At 37.7% G+C, this 19,970-nt stretch overlaps 4 protein-coding genes across 8 annotated transcripts; 2 read left to right on the top strand and 2 right to left on the bottom strand.

The window, feature by feature from the left end:
• The first annotated feature begins 777 nt into the window (after positions 1-777).
• LOC104777677 (polyadenylate-binding protein RBP47C') lies at positions 778-4,098 on the top strand. Its single transcript, XM_010501971.3, has 6 exons — positions 778-1,744; positions 2,023-2,494; positions 2,659-2,717; positions 2,835-2,965; positions 3,056-3,152; positions 3,652-4,098. Exons 1-6 carry the CDS (start codon positions 1,334-1,336, stop codon positions 3,814-3,816), a joined length of 1,335 nt encoding a protein of 444 aa, XP_010500273.2. The 5' UTR covers positions 778-1,333; the 3' UTR covers positions 3,817-4,098.
• A 4,383-nt stretch (positions 4,099-8,481) lies between these two features.
• On the bottom strand, positions 8,482-13,335 carry LOC104777678 (type IV inositol polyphosphate 5-phosphatase 11). Of its 5 annotated transcripts, none has more exons than XM_010501973.3 (8): positions 12,888-13,179; positions 10,858-10,929; positions 10,559-10,709; positions 10,281-10,411; positions 10,092-10,168; positions 9,525-9,650; positions 9,239-9,414; positions 8,482-8,941 (listed from the first exon to the last, which is right to left on the bottom strand). In XM_010501973.3, exons 2-8 carry the CDS (start codon positions 10,899-10,901, stop codon positions 8,645-8,647), a joined length of 1,002 nt encoding a protein of 333 aa, XP_010500275.1. In that variant the 5' UTR covers positions 10,902-10,929; positions 12,888-13,179; the 3' UTR covers positions 8,482-8,644. The 5 variants fall into 5 exon arrangements, with proteins under 5 accessions (XP_010500275.1, XP_019099416.1, XP_019099415.1 ...); XM_019243871.2 differs by having other exon boundaries at positions 12,985-13,155; XM_019243870.2 differs by having other exon boundaries at positions 10,858-10,915; positions 12,888-13,109.
• LOC147947669 (uncharacterized) lies at positions 11,447-13,215 on the top strand. Its single transcript, XM_087507386.1, has 2 exons — positions 11,447-12,124; positions 13,132-13,215. The coding sequence occupies exons 1-2, from the start codon at positions 11,447-11,449 to the stop codon at positions 13,213-13,215; spliced, it is 762 nt and encodes a 253-aa protein (XP_087363512.1).
• Positions 13,336-14,073: 738 nt separating the features above from the next.
• LOC109130723 (uncharacterized) lies at positions 14,074-14,711 on the bottom strand. Its single transcript, XM_087507387.1, has 2 exons — positions 14,545-14,711; positions 14,074-14,401 (listed from the first exon to the last, which is right to left on the bottom strand). Exons 1-2 carry the CDS (start codon positions 14,709-14,711, stop codon positions 14,074-14,076), a joined length of 495 nt encoding a protein of 164 aa, XP_087363513.1.
• Positions 14,712-19,970: the final 5,259 nt, after the last annotated feature.

Below are 19,970 nucleotides of genomic sequence, written 5' to 3' on the forward strand. Positions count from 1 at the left end.
ATGATAGGTAAACGGCGTCATTTTTATCGCCGATCTTCATCATGCGGGAAGTTTGTTGGAAAAAAAAAGAATTGAGTGACTAATGATTCCGGAAAAAAAAATTTGGTGCTCCGACAGTGTTTTATCACGACAAAGACAAAAGACCCTCCAAGTGTTAAGGCCTAAAACCTCCCTCCCCTTGGCACACCTATAGTTAGTCCTGGGCGTTCGGGTTTTCGGTTCGGTTCCGAATATATCCATTCGGTTCCGGTTATTTTGGATATAGGAGTTTAGGATCCATTCGGTTAATTTACTATTTCGGTTCGGTTTCGGTTATTTTTGGTTCGGTTCCAGATATCCACAATAATATAACTTTTTAAAAAACTTTAAAATTTAAATAAAAATGTGATAATTTTATGAAAAATATATCTAATATCTTCTATATATTTAAAATATTTTAATATTTTGGTCTAAATTTATATGATATTGATTCAGTTCAAGCTTCAGGTTTTTAAATTAAAGGTTATTACTTTATTAATCTAAAATGTATTGATTCACTATATCTTCCCGGTATAGTGGTTGCACATCCTTTAATGGCTAGAGATCTGCGGTTTGAACCGCCGAATCTTATTCTCTAATCCTGCCGCTAAATTACTACTATTCTCTCCTTTGCTATAGTATTATTTAAGAGCTAAATTACTACTAAATCCAAATACATTTCTTTAATTTTGATTATTTCTTCATATACATACTAACAATACCCCTTTTGATATTACATATACCAAATGTTAGTTTTGCAACAATCTTTATATAAATGTTTTGTTTCACAGTGTTCATAAATTTTGGTGTTATATAGAAAGCAATCTAAAAACTGGAAAGTAAAGCTAAAAAAGAGCACTAAGAAAAATAATAAAGCATACTATATACCAAAAAAATAATAATAATAAAAATAAGAAAAAGGAGAAGTGCATCATGCGAGCGAATCTAAAAAAACACAAACACATAGATAGAGATAGCAAAAACAAAAGCAACCAACGGTTAAGATCTATCTCTATCCGTACAATCCAACGGTTTTCACAAAACTAGGTCAGAAACAGAAACCGTAAAAAACCTAGTACACAATACAAACCCATAAACCCGACCCGTATTTGTGTTTTTTTTTTTAAATTTTTCTTTTTGCCAAGTTCCCCACTTTAACCGGATAATAAAAAAAAAACCCTCTAATTTGGACCCTAAACTTTGCCATTAATAGAACTCTGAAACCCAACTCTCCAAACTTCCCTGTTTGGTCCGAATCTAGCCCTAATCTTAAATATCACATCACATCACACCTTACACATAGCGCCGCAAATTCATGGCAGACGTCAAGATTGAATCTGAATCCTCGGATTCTCAGCCTTTGGTCGACACCAATCAACCTCATCCTCCACAGCCACCACAGCCGCAGCCACCGGTTGAAGAAGAGGAGAACCAACCAAAAGCATCTGTGACGCCGACGCCACCGCCGCCACAGTATATGGCTATGAGATATCCACCAGCGGTTGTACTCCCTCACCATATGATGTACGCGCCGCCGCCTCCACCGCCTCCGTACTCACCTTATCATCAATATCCGAATCAGCACCACCCCTATCTCTCTCGTGGTGGTAATAACAATAAGCATCAGAACGCTTCTAATGGTGAGAACAAAACCATTTGGGTTGGTGATTTGTATCAGTGGATGGATGAGCCTTATCTTAATTCTTCTTTTGGATCCACCGGCGAGGTTTGCTTCTTTCTCTCTCTCTATCGTTATCTCATTCTCTCTCTAACATTATTACACAAACATTTATGTATCTCTTGATTAGCGTCTTAGATTGTGCATTGACAGTTTCTTGATTCTGCTCTCGTTGACTTTTAATGCTTTTTGACCTTTACCCTTTTCAGCATCTATCATATAAAGTCTGCTTTTTATTTTATTTTTATTTTACCTACGTAACTCGCTGACTCTGTTTTTATCTCTGTTTCTTTTGTAACTCTTCTCTGTGGGTAATACAAATACAGATTGTTTCGGTTAAGGTGATCCGTAACAAGCACAATGGTTACTCAGAAGGCTATGGATTCGTGGAGTTTGAATCCCATGATGTAGCTGAAAAGGTTTTGCAGAAGTTCAATGGAGCGACTATGCCAACTACTGAGCAGCCTTTCCGTTTGAACTGGGCTAGTTTTAGCACCGGTGAGAAGCGGTTGGAGAACAATGGACCTGATCTCTCTATCTTCGTGGGGGATTTGGCTCCGGATGTGTCTGATACTTTGCTGCACGAGACGTTCTCTGAGAAGTACCCGTCGGTTAAAGCTGCTAAAGTTGTCTTTGATGCTACTACTAGAAGGTCGAAAGGCTACGGCTTTGTGAGGTTTGGTGATGATAATGAAAGGAACAAAGCCATGACTGAGATGAATGGTGTTAAGTGTTCTAGTAGAGCTATGCGTATCGGTCCTGCTACCCCGAGGAAGACTACTGGTTATCAACAACAAGGTAATGTCTTTTCGATACCCTATCGTTCGTTGTGTCTAGTCTATATAGATAGTTGTGTTAAGTCTGAGTCTTTGTGATTGATTTGCTCATTGTTAAAGCTTGTGTTACCGAGTTGTATTGCAACAATATGTTGTGTACTTAAAACTATTTGTTGGCTATGGTAGGTGGATACATGCCGAATGGTGCCATGGCGCGTCCTGAAGGGGACACATTGAACACAACAGTAATTGTTTTATTCTTTTGTAGTATCTTCTTGTTTTCTACCTTTCCATGTGATTGTGACAAGAGATGGTTAATCTCTTTTATGTCTTTCCCGTTTAATCCATGTTTCATAACATAGATATTTGTTGGAGGGCTTGACTCTAGTGTCACTGACGAAGACCTAAGGCAACCTTTCTCTGATTATGGGGAAATAGTCTCTGTCAAGATTCCTGTGGGTAAAGGATGTGGGTTTGTTCAGTTTGTTAACAGGTAATAACATTAAATGCCGATGTTTATATAGTAACCATGAATTAAGTAATTTTCTTATTGTTTTTTTGCCACCGTAACATTTGGTTGCAGACCAAATGCAGAGGAGGCTTTGGAGAAACTAAATGGGACTGTAATTGGAAAGCAAACAGTTCGGCTTTCGTGGGGACGTAGTCCAGCCAATAAGCAGGTAAATCACACTATATAATAGTGTATAATCCTGGTACAAGTGTATCAAAATGCAAAGTTCAGTCAGGCCATAGAACAAAACCCAAAACTGTTCTCTATGATAGTAATTAAAGAAAGTTTGATTTTGTGTTAGAACCCCTATGTGAACCTAGTCTTAGATAAACCGAGCTGATTGAATCATGAGCTTCATTGATAATACTTCTTAGGACGTTTGATTCATTTTTTTTTTACTTCTGTTTTGGAAAACCTAACTTCATGGATGCTAATTAATATTATATAGATATAGCATGATTAAACGTTTTGATATGTATTATTGTTTTTGTAAGAATTTTTGTTTATTCAATTTGGTTTGTAAGACTATTAGTATCGAAATAAGTTTGTTTCTGTTTGTTTCTTTTACGCCCACCCTTCCTTGAGTACTTTCCTTGTGTGATCTATATTAGGCTCTGACCTGAGATTTGAATGCCTCTGATTGTAGCAAGTTTTGTGTTGTGTTGCAGCCTAGAGATAAGTATGGAAACCAATGGGTTGTACCATACTACGGAGGACAGTATTTCAATGGGTATGGATACATGGCACCGCAGCCTCATGACCCGAGAATGTATCCCGCTGCACCTTACGGAGGGTATCCAATGTACGGTGGCCATCAGCAACAAGTTAGCTGAGGAAACTAAAAGCTTAATCTCTGATCATCTATCTGTAGGCAAACAAAAACTCACTCAAGTTAGGTGATGTGAGGAGGTACAAGGAGGCAAAAATGGTTGCCTTCTTGTCTCTCTTTGAGTTTAGGGCTTTATCTTTTTAGTGAAAAATGAATTTTGGTGGAAACCATAGCAGTAATTTAGGAGACTTGGATTTGATTGATTAATTTGATTTGTTTCTTCGGATGTTTTTCACTATGGAACCTATTGATCAAAGAAGAAGTGAGTTGAACCGATTGATTATTATTTTTCTTTTGCTAAACATGTCATTAGTTTAACGTTGTGGAACGAATCTAAACTCTTAGGTTTGTTTCGTTATTGTGTTTGGAGATAATGATCGCCATGTGGCCTATAACACTAATAATGATCGTCAAGTGAGCTACTGAGCTTACTACATATACTTTAACCACGTCTTAAATCCTCTTTGGGCCGTCTCAAGGAAGCAATTCTCCAACAACTTGGTCCACGTACAGTCCTTGAATAGCTAGAACCTAGGAAGATTAAAACTTTCTATGGAATAGTGGATCAATATTTGGACTCTCTTTAGTATCACTGAAGAATCTTAATACAATGTCGACTAGCTATCCTTTGTGAACATGATGATATTTATAATGTTTTATACTTGTTTGTTGAATATCAAATGAAGGATTCTGTTGAAAGTATTGGAAAAGTACTTGTTTTAAAATCACAACTCAAATGTGCGCCATGAAAACTTAGTAACAAATGTAAATAACGTGCCAAAATAACATTTTGAAAAATAAATTACCAGCCAACCAAGTTTGTAGTTGAGAAGTATACAAAATTTAGTGACCTAAATTTATAAATTCTATTACCAAAAAACCCAAGATTAACTTTATAATGTTTGACTAATACTGGGGTTTATGGATATAAATAGTTAAATACTTCTTTTAGAACAAAAAAAATCATTGAATCCAAAATACAAGAAAGGTGAGCTTCTCTAAATATTTTTCTACGATATCTTTCTCCTCTATATCTCTTTTTCGTTTGTTAAACACTTTGTGAAATTTGATGGCATTTGCAACTTGAGGCATCTATAAAGTAAGACTTGGATCTGATGAAGCCACTTTGCGATATTCCTTTCAGTATGGTTTTATTAGTATTGAGTTTGAGGTATGCATATCTGTTAGTGATCACAATGTTTCATTTTAAACAAATTTAACTTGTTTCTTGGTTTACATATTGATTTCAGGTGGAAGGATATATAAATGAGGATTATGCAAAAAATATTGTTTTTTCATATACAACTATGAGCCTGACGGTTCAAGATTTTGTTTCTAAGTTAATGTAGAATTTCTTCTAATTTCTCTTAGATAATTTTCTGAATTTTAACCCTCTAGAAAGTATTAATCCTTTTTTCCGATGGCAATTAGCGAAAGCCAACAGTTAGTTCATTTACCTAAGTTTCAACGGCCTCTGTTACAATTAAACATGGTGAATTGTATATTTTAGAAGACATGCTACTTAATGTCCTACTTTTTTTTTTGGACAAACAGATGTTATCATTCATTAATAAAAGAGTAACATACAAGGGAGATAGGCTAGTTTAAAGGATAAGGGCTTCCCAGAAATTAATACATCAAAGCAATAAAGATAGATAGGGGCAACATATATAAGGAGCTTAAGAGCTATGGACCAAAGGCTTGACAGCATTCTGGAACCTATGAGATCAAGGCATATCGATGCATCTTCCGAGAGCAGGTCAAGGGAAGAGAGGATGGCCATTATCTTGAAACAAAGACTAAGTGGCGAGGGAACAGCCAAAGCTAAGACTCTCGTAAGAGCTTTGCCAAGGAAAGGAGAAAGGTTGGTGTTGCTCTGCAAATCGACCACTGCAAAGGTGGATGTGATTCGGTGTTTGGGTGAGGGCAGCTTGAGGGGGTTGCGGTAACCACTGCTACTTTGAGCAGAAGTCATAATGCCGCTACTCTTCAGGCTTACTGAGGGGACTTCAAGAATTTGATGCAAAACCAGTTGGACACCATATTCAGTAGGCGAGGGAAAAGGAAGAGGTTGATGAAGCAGAGGTAACCCCTACTCCGTAGAGGTGGGATCATAATGCCAATCTTCAACAACTTATCTCCTTCTAGGGGTTATCCTTAAGAGATTCAAGCAACATGGTTCTTAAAAAACTCTTGGGCCAAATTAGGAACAAATGATGGTTAAGGTTCCCTAGAAGTCTTCGGACTAGCAGTATCCTTAATCTAAACAACCATTGACTAGAAAGGGGAAGAGTGGAGTTCAGACTAGACCTAGTTACAAGTTGACACTGGAGCAGTGGAGCTATTGCTTGAATCTAAAAGATCAGGGAGAGCAAGAATTAGCGGTAAACCGATTGGCAAGGCAAAAACATTATCAACTAGCAGCATTGCAAACTTCCAAACCAAGCTCTTTAGTTGGCCTTGACACAAAGAAGATTCAAACACAATCGAAATATCTAGAGATCTGCTACCGAGTGTAACTTGTCTTGACCAAGCAGGATACATAGACATTAACCGATTTGGGCTTGCTATGAAAATAAAGCTAGTGAGTCTAAGGCGTTTCCAGATCAGGGATGACTTATAGTTTAAACACCGTAAACTATCTTCCAGGGTTTGAGAATGAGAGTGGAGAAACGACCTGGGCCAAAGAGTTATCGAGAGAGAAGCAGAGGTCACCAAAGAGGAAGGTTTCTTTGTCAAATGGTTCACCGGTGCCAGCGTCAAAACAAAACTTCCGTCCAACTGCAGCCAAGCAAAGCACTTGGTGAGAGGATCTGGATCCATGGAGCGGTAAGATGTTAAATTTGACGGCTTAATAGGGCGGTAAGATGGACAAAAACTGGGCCTAGAGGGACTCTGATGGATCTCTCGAACAGGAACAAGGGGGTTGTAACTTGATGTGATAGATTCATCGAGGGGAGGAACCAGATGCGGAGGCGGAAAAGGTGATTGAAGCTGTCGCAAAGGCGGAGATGAGATCTGAAATCTCAACAGACCACCGATAGAACCGAGACTAGAAGCGAGTAGACTACAGGGGAAAATGAGGCCGTTGAGATGAGGAAACCAAGGCCCAGCAACGTCGATCAGGCTCGGCGCCATCAGGGGAGCAGATCTTGGTGGTTGTGCCAGAGAGGAAGGAGGCTAGGGCGAACTTTTATTTATTCTTTTCTTATTGATGTGTTACTTAATGTCCTACTATGCTACGGAATTCACTATTTTAGTTTGTATAAGAAGATTAGTTAAAAATATTTCTTAGATGAGCTAATTTTTGGCCTTTCTTCATTGCCATTAAGAATCGGGTAAATTTATTTCTTTGATTTCTTCACTATTATTTCTTTGTTCAAGAGGAGAGCGGGGGGAGAAACAGTTGAAATACCGAATGATTCTTATATAGAAATTCAATTTTGATGATTGATATATAGAAATTTTGGAAATAATGTGCATTTAAAAAAATTTAAAAAAAAAAAAATAATTCGTTAAAATAATCATAGTATGCGTACAGCTGTGGTTCAATGGCAAGAGAGAATTTGGAAAAGGGTGGAAGAAACTAACCCAGGTTCGATCTATTTTGGAAACAAAAATCATAATTGTGTTGTTAGTCAAAAATGCAGGCGGCCAGATTACCTGTAGTCGGAAAATATTCCAAACTCCTATCTGATAGTCCTTTAGGGAAAATACTACAATGAAGCACTTCGGTGTGTCTCCTTCTTATCCACAAAAGCACGAGATTTGTTATCACTAACATTTTAACTGTACTAGTTCTCCTAGAGGCAATGAAACTCGTTAGAGTCACATCGCGAGAACGATTTAGGTTTTTTCTCGGTCTCTTTGTGTTTGCTTAGTTTACCGATGAAAGAGAGAAAGTAATTACACTATTTTTTTCCTATTACTCATGGGAGCTTTAACTTCAAATGATGACATGCTTTGCAGAAGTTATTTTTCCTTTTCTATTGAAATGTTATCTATTTATAAACTTTATAATAGTTGAGCAAAAGGTTCCAAACTTTGGTCAATGTGTTCCAAATTTTAATCAATGTGTCAGTACCCCATATCTCTTGTTTGTACTCTTTTTTAGTGTGTACGTACTTTTGAGGTGGTGTTCGTTCTCTTAGTAGCCAGTAGAGGTTTGTTAATACGTAATACTTGTGAACATGATAGTGAAAACACCATATCTCTCGTACTCCCTTCTCTTGTTCATACTCCATGTTTCGTGTCCGTGCTCCGTATAATATAATACGTATAATATGCCATACAATTAAATTTGATATCAGGGGTTAACAGGTAATACTTGTGCATATGAGTGTACGTGTGAACCTCTAATTGTAGTAATATGAAGAAATTATGAAGTATATAAGAGACATGGTGTAAAAAGATGAGAAAGGGAGTACGTATACGCTAAACGGAGTACAAATAAGAGATAGTGAGCACGAACACGATACACGAGTTAAACCAATTTAAGAAAAAAATTAATAAAATTCTAAGAAAGGGAACGTAATTATTGGTTTAGTAGAAATAAGTGTACAAGAATTTGGTATGGCTCATGAAGGCTAATGCAAGGCTTGATTCTGAAGTAAACTATCTGCCACTCATGAAAGCAAACTTTAAGAAACTTGTGACACATATTCAAGACTTTCACAATTGGAACTTTATAGAGTTGTGAACTTGCAACTTTTAACATTGAAAACATTAATATAATAACTAACAAAAAAAATTAAAAATGTTTCCAACTATTTACTCTCATAACAGCAATAATGCATATCTTCTAATTAATCCTTCATGTATGCATCTATTAACTAATTGTTGACCCACTTCAAGCAAAGATCCGCTTTTACAGGTTTATGATCGGAACTATATATTTGGTCTATGGAATCATAAGAGTGAAGAGTTGCTTGGATATTGTCAGTATCTTGGATCTTGAATAAGATCCTATCTGTCCAAGCTGGAACCCTGACCTTATGGCTTGTATCATAGTCGTTGCTTCCTACATTGTATTTGTAAGTTGGTTTAAACCCTAAAGTTCCTTCAGAGTAACCCTTGAATATTTCACCTCTCTCAGCTTCTTGCAAGAGTTGATCTTTACTCACAAGAACCTGCACAAAGTAATAAAATTCAATAGGATTAAAATTGGTTATGAAACCATACCGAATACCTACATTTTTAAAAATAGAACGAAATAAAATTTTATTTTCAAAATCTAATGGTAATAGTATTTTGTACTAAATCAAAACTGATATTTACGCAACCTAAAAAATTATCTTTAATTAAGTCTATGTATAATACTTGAAGAGTATATATTCTTTTTATCTTTATTTAGCCCAATGGCAGTGTCTCTATCCGTAATTTAAGTATCAAGATAACATCTGCATGTCATGGAATTAGAGACTTACGGATTGAAGATGGTTGTGGATAAGAGATCGAACAGGACGGTTAGAGGCATCTTGGATCCTGTAATTGAGATCTCCAAGCCAAACAGTAAGGTCACGTGTCCTTTTGTCTCTTGATAATAGTGAATTTGCTATGTGTCTCAACTCAGTATTTCTTTGATCCACTTTCTTTGCATGAGCTGCATTATTAGTTTATTACAATAGTAATTATTAATGATATTTTTTAATTGTAATTTAACTGTAAATTAGCTTAAAAGAGAGAGAATTAAAAAAAAAATGAAGTAGGTACCAGAGAGATGGCAAGAGATGAAAACCATTTTGATGTCATCATAGTTAAAACGAATCGCCACGGCTCCTTTGTTTCTTCCAATTAAACCTCCACATCCTCCTACTGAATGTTTCTCCGCCTTTAATTCTGCAATAGAATCGTACACGATTATGTTATTTGACCTTATAAAATTTTAATATAAAGTTTGGCATTAAACACAGAATTTTACCTAAGTCCAAATTAGTTATATATATATATATATATATAGATATAAGAATATAACAGAATTAACAACTTGTTTTGTAAGGATTTAAAACTTATTTTTCTGTTCTTATGTGTCAAAAATACCAAAAAATACAAATTTAGGGAGTGAAAACTTATATTGAGTGAAAAGAATATGTTTATATACTCTTCCATTGCGGTTAGAAAAAAACGTACTCCATTTTTTTATCAATATTAATTTGATATTCTAGAGATATTTTGGTAAAATAAGCTAAAATGTTGGATATAAATGTTTAGAATGAAATTATTTATATAATTGTTAAAATTATACAACTAGTGAAGATAGATAAATTAATATATACGTACCTTTTACTAATGCGTGTGAATTCTTTGGCCCAAACAAATATAGATGGATCGATTGCAATTTTGCCTTCCCTAGAAGCCTGCAATTCATTTCGATATGGAACTTTCCAATGTTACGATTGCAGAGGAATATAAGAAAGAAAACTTTTGGTGGATCAATAAATTGAAAGAATGTGTAGAGTACTAGCTTACACGTGAGTTGGAGATGTAGCCGTCTCCAAAAATTGAGCAACATTTTCTTTGGGAGCCTCTTGTAAGCCAACGACAAGCAAATCGAACTTCCTGTCTTTGCCAAGAAGCTCAACCAAATCCTCATATGAAACCTTCACATGAAAGAATAACAATTAACTATAATTCGTAATTGAATCTAATACTCTTTGTGTTCATCATAAAGTGACATTTAAACATAATTTACAACTAATTAATATGTGCTACGTATTCAACTAATTTGTGCGTACGTACGTACGTACCTTTCCATTCATGTTCCATGTGATGATACGGATGCAAAGATCTGCTTTCCTAGAAAAACTGCAACTCTTGACAGCTTCAATTGTTTTAATACCATCGTGAGATGAGTTGTTGGCAAACGAACCAATCGGATTTTGCTTGTTTTTTGAAAACCTATAAGATATAACAACTCAAAGTCATTAACTACTCTTCCACGTTTGAGTTAAATCTCTATCTTCAAGATCTATAATCGTATCTTTGTGAATAGTATTTATATAGAAAATAACGTAGGAGACAAGATTCGTATGATAACAACTATTACCTTTTTAGTCCAAACATCGAATTCGTATTCCCCATTGTCTGCATGCAGTGTTTCTCCGCTAAAAGCAAGATTCTAAAGGTTTTTATAGAGAGAGAGAGAGAGAGAGAGAGAGAGAGAGAGAGAGAGAGAGAGAGAGAGAGAGAGAGAGAGAGAGAGAGAGAGAGAGATGTGTCAAGAGAGGAAGTGGGGAAATTTAAAGAGGAATGATATAATGAGAAAAATTTACAAGTCATTATCTATATATTGATTGGGGTTGCTTAAGAAATTAGGCACATGCAATGTTACGTGGTTTTCTAGGAAGGTTAGGTGAGAATGGTGTTGACTACAAAGACGTGTACGTCTTCGAATGGACGGTCGAATTTGACAATGACTTTGGTGTTTTTTTCTTCATCAGGAAATCTCTAGAGGATAAAGAAAAAAAAAGTACAGTCGAATCATTGATTTTTATTAGAATTTCAATGTTGATATTATTATAGTAAACAAATGCGGATGATTCACCTATCCACATCATCACCACATGCTATGTAAATCATTTAATGGAAATTAATTGTGTGTGTGCTTATGCGAAATATAGAGTAAACCTATTTTGATGTGGTTAAAGTATGATGTGGTTTGTTCTACGTTTGGCTTGGCAGGAGAATCGATCTCTCATGTACTTTTCTCTTGCTCTTTGGCTCGTCAGATATGGGCTCTTTCAGACTACTCTATACCAAACTTTAATCCCGGTGAAGGCTCTGTTTTTTCCCACATTCACCACCTCTTACTCAATAGGGATAACATTTTGTGGCCCATAGATATCAGAAGAAGTTTTCCTTGGATCTTATGGAAGATCTGGAAGAACCGGAATTCATTGTTCTTTGAAGGAAAGAGTTTCTCTCCGTTAGAGACGGTGAAAAAGATCAAAGTTGATGTTGATGTTTGGTTTGATGTGCAAAGGGTGGAAGATTCAGGAGATACCTTTCCCCTCTCTTCAAGTATGCCTACTGTATCACCCTCCCCATCGACGACCTTGATTCTCTGGGATCCTCCATCTGACGATTGGTTGAAATGTAGTATTGGAGTCTCCTGGTCAAGAAGAACTGAGATAGTTGGAGCTTCTTGGATTCTACAGAATGCTTCTGGAACGGTAATCTTTCACAGTAGAAGACCTTTCTCCAAGATCAAATCCAAACAGGAGGCTTCTCTCATTAGTGCGATTTGGGCAGTCGAAAGTATGATAAGCTATAAAATCAGTAAGGTCCTTTTTGCATTGGAGGATTCGGTATTGGTAAGTGCAATTAACAGGCCAAAAGCGTGGCCATCTTTTAGGTTCCATTCCTCTCAATTGGTATTGTGTTTAAACCTAGTAGGGAATGGTTTTTTGTTGGGGCTTCGAGGGCAGAGAATCAAGGAGCTTTTCTCATTGCGAGAAGTGTAACTGAAGATAATAGACTTCACTCTTATGTAGCAGCGGGTCTTCCTTCCTGGTTAGGATATTTGTATTTTCATTGAGAGAATCCATTCTCTGATTAATCCGCTAACCCTTAGACAGGATTTTTTTTGTTTTTTGTAAAGATCATGGTCTATGACATGTATCTACTGTGACTAGAAAATCCTTTCTAGTTTTCGAGTCCCTGGTCAGGTGAAGGCTTTCCATAAGCCAATTCCCTGTTTGTAACACCTAATCTTCTAATCAATATATACTCAGTGAAAAAAAAAAAAAAAAGAGTAAACCTATTTTATCGGTATTATGACAATTGCCTAATATTTTATTCTGTTAAATATGTATGTTGAATATTTTATTATGGATCAATTCAGTTAATAGCTTTTTGTTGATACTGTTTTTTTTTTCTTTTCCCATTTTGTATGCTACTCAAGTGACCTGATACCACACTTCTTCAACTACAACATGGAGATCGACCTAATCAGTAATCAAGTGGTCGGTGGTGACTATCAGGATTTAGCCCTCAAACTAATTAACTTTCGTCCAGTTTGTTTGTTTAACTCATCCAAGAAATTACATGCGAAAAAACATTAAACCGAGTACGTACCTTAATTAACCCGGTTTAGCGATGAAATTTTATTTGGGATTTGATTAGGAAATGGACGCAGAGGTAGGGGAAAAGATCACATACGTAAATTAATCACCTTTTTAATTGTTGAAGCTACCTTCCGATTAATTTTACCAGCTTTCTCTCTCGAAAATGTTTTGCTAGAGATCTCTAGTCTCTAGAGTTCTTTCTAGTCATCAAGTGTCTACGTGTTAACCTCTCTCTAGCATTCTCTATTTTATAGGCCACAATAGAGATAGAAATGAGTGGTTCTAGTGAAGTTAGTGGGAATAAACTTCTCATACCTACAGACGCAAACCTTTCCTAAATCGGTTCAAGTTAGTGGTTATCTAAATCGGTTCGGTATGATATAAATAACAGACGCAAACCTTTCCTAAACCATAGTATAATAAGTTACGGTTACAGTTTTATCCATTCCAGAAACAACAAAAATGTTACTTTTATTCACATTCTATTAGATTTTGCGTCGGGTTTGGTGAAGTTCTAAATTAAATATCTAAACTACTACCATGTTCTTATCCACTAGTCGTGGAGTTTCAACAATCTTAAATTCACGTCCACATATTATGTGTAAATAAGATGTTCTTGTCCACAAATTTGTGTTGCTGTTAGTTGTTGAAGTTTATGTGGTTTCAAGTAGCTCTTCTATTGAAGTGTTTCTTTTATCGTTATTTAGTTAGTATTTTGGTGATTTCTATTTTCCAATTAAACTGAAAAGAATATGACAGTATGGTCCATGTAGGGATTTCTTTGTGTGACATTTCTGAAGGCTCTACAATCATATCTCCGAAGTTACATCATGTAAGAACCTGCATAGATCTGATGTAGCCTTGAAATTTTAAAGCCCACACACTTAAGTCAATAAGCATGTCGCACAAAGCTCTCATAGCCCATGTACATATATATGCTCGTATTAAAGATTGACCCATGTCAAGTCCACTTCCATTTTTCCGATCGATATAAAATAGATAGTCGCTTTTCAAGTCATTAGTCTCGATAGACAGTCAAATCGAGAGATTATAATATTTCAAAAGAATGAGGCCTTCTTTTTTACCATCAATTTTATGCGATTGAGATTCCTTCATACTGAATTCGGGTAGCGTGTGTTCAGACTTCTATATATTAAGTTTCATAAATGTATTTTGAACTTAAATGGATTATTGGATCAAGTAATGTTTAAATCAATATCAAAAGGCAAGGAATATCCAACATTTGTAGAATGGTTGCCAAATAAACTTGCCGTCGTATGAGAGCCGGGCTCGAACCGCAACATGGCATCATCACACGCATAGTTCATCTTTCCAGTCGTCTCATATCTGCAATCCCGAAAATGCAATCTCGACCCGAACCGCATTTCACTTCTTTCCTTAATACTCTCCATGATATCTTTCACAATCACACCGTCCATATCTACTTCCGAAGCAATCGATGAAACCTTAAGTAGATTAGCCCACCACGGTCTGAGACTATAACTAATTATATACAGAGTTAACCTATGTTAGTAATCGAACATAATATGTGAACAAAACTTAGCTAACGGGCCATAAGTTTTTATAGTCATCAACATCCAATATATGAACAAAGTTAAATAGATTTACAAAAATAAAAAAGAGTGTATAAATTTTAGAATTGTAACCTCTCTATGGATGAAGTAGCAATGGTTACACCTTTGTAAATTATGAAAACCTGAAAATCTCCATCGAGACACATATAGAAACCAGGAAGATCTGGAGGAATCCTAATCAATAAATCCCATTTTACACTAAGACGAGTCTCGGTCATATTAAGCACTGTGGAATCCATTGATGGCACTGTAATGTCCGGCACATAATTTTCTTCATACGAATCTTGTGTTGTCTATCTCGTAGATAGAAAAGATTACGAGAGAAATGAGGAGCAAGGAAACTAATAGTATTAAGAACCCATCCACATAACCTTTTCGTTTCAGTGTAGTCCATAGAGAGGTGGGTTGAGGTTGGGGTTGGGGAAGTAATGCTTCGTTTCCCATTTTTTTGACACAGAAAGAGAGACGTGTATGTTGATTTTTTTTTGTTAGGTTTAATGTTATATATATACACCTAAATATCTCCTTTCCTTCGAAAACTCTTTTGTAACAAAATTTTTTTTTTTGATAAGTGCATATCTTTTTTTAGATAACTTCTAAGATTTTGTATTATTACCTTTTTCTTAGACATCGTATTGTTGCCTTTACCTTTCTTAGTCAGATGATATTGATTCCTTTTTTAATCAGTACGGTATATATTAGGGGGAGTGTATAAAATTTAAATAATAATAAAATTAATCAAATAGTACAAATAACTTGATTTTATCTGCGATACACCGGATGCATATAATTTTATTATTATTTAAATTTTATATTCTATTTGTTTGTAATAAATTAATTGTTTTGCAAATAGAAAAATAACTAAATTTTTCGACGTGGCTAAATGTTTATATTAGTTTTTAACCGACAATATATTTTATGACTATTTGGTTGTTATATTTAGTTTTTTTTGTTTACACTTTGAGATTCTATTTTGATTTTGAATTATTATAATAAAAAATAAAAAATCTAATTACATAATAAGTCAATTATACGCTATGATTAAGTCAATTTTTTTATAATGATTTAATTATTTTACACAATTTTAGTTAAATCAAATTAATTTTATATGTCAAATATTTTAATATTAATAATGTTGACAAATAATAAAATAAAGATTTAATCCGTGTTAGCAGAAAGTTAATGATATTTTATTAATTCAAACATGTAACGCCCGTGAACCAAAACTCCGCGTTTTGGGGGTGGGTGTCGATAGACACTCATGGGGTGTCGGTCGACACCACTTATTTTCTGGTTCGACCAGATTGATTTAATTATCGATTTGAACCAGTTTGGTTTAGAAAAAACCATTGGACCGGGTTATATAAGGGAATTGTCGACCATAAAGGGTTTTAGGAGTTTATTTTGTCTGCCGCTTTGTGGTTTTTGAGAGAAAAGGGAGAAAAGAGAGTTCTTGTGCTTTTGAGAGAGATTGGTGAGTTTTTTTGGCTTTTCTTGAGAGATCAAAGGCTAGGAAGGAGCTAGAGGCTTGTTAGGAGGGTGGGATTCGTTGTTGTGGTTCAGAATCTTCCTGCAAAGAGGTGAGTGCATGACCATGGCTAATCTAAGCCCTTGTTTTCCTTTTTCTTGCTTGTTTGTTGTTGTTTTGTGTGTTTTTCTTGCTGGAGATTGGATTATACGGGTTCCTAATAATGTTTCCGGCATGGGTTTTGAGTATTGGGGATTTGGAGGAGATTGGGAAGCGAGATTCGACTCTCGGCTTCGTGCGGATCGCAGTTGCAAGTGGAGTGTCGATCGACACCAGCAAAAAATGGGCATCAATCGACACTGTGGGGTAGTGTTGGTCGACACCAATGCCAGTGTCGGTCGACACTAGGCTGGTGTCGGTCGACACCTCCCTTCCAGTGAGACGATGTTCATTTTCCTGGTTTGTGTGTTTTGTTTGTTGATTGTTTGGAACATTGGATTCATTATGTGTATAGCCCAGTAGATGGGAGGATTGCCTCACTGAGTATTTATCAAATACTCATGCATCTCAATTTGTGTTTGTGGTGCAGGTAAAGGCAAAGTGTGATCTTGGAATCAAGGCAATGAAGAGGAAGATGTTCTAGGAACTCGATTGAGTGTTGTTTGGCGTTGATAGGTTGCTAGAGTTGGGTCTTTAGAACTTGCTAGGTTGCCAGTTCTTTGGTTCCCTGTTGTTTGACATTGAAATGGTTAGGATTGGTTATTGGTTATTCTATTATGGATTGTTATTGGATTATTGGTTCTGTTGGTTATTTAATTGGTATTGTTTTTCCGCTGTTGTTTGTGATTTTGGTTATGTGGATAGTGGATATGGGACCACTAGCCATAGTTATTTATTATTATTAAAAAAAAATGGGTTTGGTCGTTTCAGTTTGGTATTAAAGCCCTTACGGTTCTAGGTTTGGGTTCACTAGGTTTCTGTTCTGATTTTTGGGATTGCATGTCCTGATTGATTATGTGAGTTAGTCAATTGTGTGTGGCATAGAGTCCTAGAACATCCTCTTTGAGCCTACAGTGTTTTTCCACGGTGAGTTTTTGTGTTTTTGTGTTATGTTAAGATTGCTTGTTAGCCTCTGCTCTTGGAAGTGCAGTGGTTAAAGGTGTTTGAGTTATTGGTTGTGGACATGGGCGTTGTCGTGGTCGTGGTCGAGCGAGTGTGTGGTCCAGAGTTCCACGAGGAGGTACGTCGTAGGATCGCAAGCGTATCAGGAGGGACCAGAGGGGTTAGCCGGTGAGCGTGCCGGGAGTGCTGGGAACCCAAGTGTGGGGTTGCAGCAGGTGGAGCCCAGTGTCGAGATGATCGCTTGGCGGATCTGTTGGCGTGCTGTGGGAGCGGTTACCGAGAGGGGTACCAGTGCAGGCTCCAGTGTACCGTATGAGGCGGGGTGCAGCCGAGGGTTGCGGATGTTGAGAACTATCCATCTTTTGTTAGGAGGATGGAGCAGTTGTAGATGACCGGTACAAGATTCTTCTCGAGTGGTATCGAGCCTAGAGGGGCAGATAGGTGTTCATATGCAGTTGGGTCAGATACTTCTCTGGTTGATGGGTAATCCTGGTTGATATGAGAAGTTCAGTGGGAAGGTGTAACATTGCAATGTTATATTCGGACCACAGGAGGTACTTTTGGTCGGGATAAGTTTATAGTCGTTAAGGATTGTTGCTCCTGAGGGGATGGTGATTCCCCTGAATACCGATGGCTCGAGGGGCTGGGGGCTCCGAGAGTGGCAGAGGAGAAGAGAATATGTTCCCCTGAGGGGATGAGTAGTTCCCCTGATACCGAGATCTTGCGGATTCTGGTCCAAGAGTGAGACGGTACAACTCGAAGACGCTGTCTGAGAGTGAGATCGGTATGGCTCAAAGGTTGCGACCTAAGGGTGGAGGAGTTGAGAGCAAGCAATTCCTAGGACGTGAGTATAAACATAAGGATTAAATGTAGACCTTGAGAGATCGACGGTGATTTAGTCTTGGGTGTTGGATATGTTGACCAATGGGTCAAGGTTTTATGACCAGAGCAGTTATGAATGTGTGGCTGTTTCGCCAAGATTGTGAGGTCGGTGCTGTTGGAGTCCCCGGAAGGGGAGTTGCAGCAGGTTTGAGCCATGAAAGGCATATTTGCTAGATACATAAGTTCACGAGAAGCCTTCATGGCAGGATCATCTAATCGTTGAGATGATGTTGCATTACATTCATTGGAGATTGACAAGGTAGTTAAATTCAAGGTTTTGGCAAGTTTCTGAGGGTCATTGGTCGAGCGAGAGGTATCGATATTCAGATCGCGGGAGAGTCTTGGCCTGCGGATTTGATTATCAGCCCAGTGGAGTTGTATGACGTTATCTTGGGGATGGACTGGTTGCATCGGCACATGGTTCATCTGGATTGTCATCGGGGTAGAGTGGAGTTTGAGCGTTTCGAAGGGAAGTTGGTTTATCATGGGATTAGACCAACTTCGGGGAGTCTCGTGATCTCGGCCATTCAGGTTGGGAAGATGATCGAGAAGGGCCGTGAGGCTTATTTGGTTATTATATCTATGCCAAAGTCAGTGGGGAAGTCTACGGTTAACGGTATTCAGGTTGTAGAGGAGTTTGAGGACGTGTTCCAGTCATTGCAGGGATTACCACCTTCTCGGTCTGATCCTTTTACGATTGAACTGGAACCATGGACGACACTGTTATCCAAGGCTCCTTACAGGATGGCTCCAGCAGAGATGGTAGAGATGAAGAAGCAGCTAGAGGAATTGTTGAGCAAGGGATTCATCCGTCCTAGTGTATCACCGTGGGGAGCGCCAGTGTTATTCGTTAAGAAGAAGGATGGGAGTTTTCGCTTGTGTATTGATTACAGAAGTCTCAACCAAGTCACTGTGAAGAACAAGTACCCTCTTCCGAGGATTGATGAGTTGTTGGATCAGTTGAGAGGTGCTACTTGGTTCTCCAAGATAGATCTGGCGTCGGGTTATCATCAGATCCTGATAGTTGAGGCAGATGTGAGGAATACTGCTTTCAGGACGAGGTATGGGCATTATGAGTTTGTGGTGATGCCCTTTGGGTTGACAAACGCACCAGCTGCGTTTATGAGATTGATGAACAGTGTGTTACAGGAGTTTTTGAACGTGTTTGTCATCATTATCATCGACAACATCCTGGTTTATCCTAAGAGTCCTGAAGAGCATGCAGTGCATTTGAGGGCAGTTCTGGAGAAGTTGCGGGAGCAGAAGTTGTTTGCTAAGTTGAGCAAGTGTAGTTTCTGGCAGCGTGAGATGGGTTTTATGGGTCACATTGTTTCTGCAGATGGGGTTTCTGTAGATCCGGAGAAGATTCAGGCTATCAGGGATTTTCTAGACCGCAGAATGCCACGGAGATCAGGAGTTTTCTCGGGTTGGCAGGGTATTACAGGAGATTTGTGCAGGGGTTTGCGAGCAGAGCATGTCCTATGACTAAGTTGACGGGGAAGGATGTTTCTTTTGTCTGGTCACAAGAGTGTGAGGAGGGCTTTGCAAGCCTGAAGGAGATGTTGACTACTAATCCGGTGTTGGCTTTGCCTGACCAGGGAGAACCCTATGTTGTTTATACAGATGCATCTAGAGTGGGTTGGGGATGTGTGTTGTTGCAGCATGGGAAGGTGATTGCCTATGCTTCGCGGCAGTTGCGGAAGCATGAGGACAACTATCCTACTCATGACTTGGAGATGGGTGCTGTCGTTTTTGCCCTGAAGATTTGGAGATCTTATCTATATGGTTACAGATCATAAGAATCTGAAGTATATATTCACTCAGCCCGAGCTGAACTTGAGGCAGAGGCGGTGGATGGAGCTGGTGGCGGATTATGATCTTGAGATAGCCTATCATCCCGGTAAGGCTAACTTGGTTGCATATGCTTTGAGTCGGAAGCGGGCGGCTTCGGCTCAGGAGTAGGATATGGATTCTCTGGTAGGAGAGATCAGTGCGTTGAGCTTGTGTGCGGTTTCTCAGGAGCCGT

This window comes from Camelina sativa, chromosome 3 (genome assembly GCF_030686135.1).
Source record: "Camelina sativa cultivar CO46 ecotype springtype chromosome 3, ASM3068613v1".
Classification (NCBI taxonomy): Eukaryota; Viridiplantae; Streptophyta; class Magnoliopsida; order Brassicales; family Brassicaceae; genus Camelina; species Camelina sativa.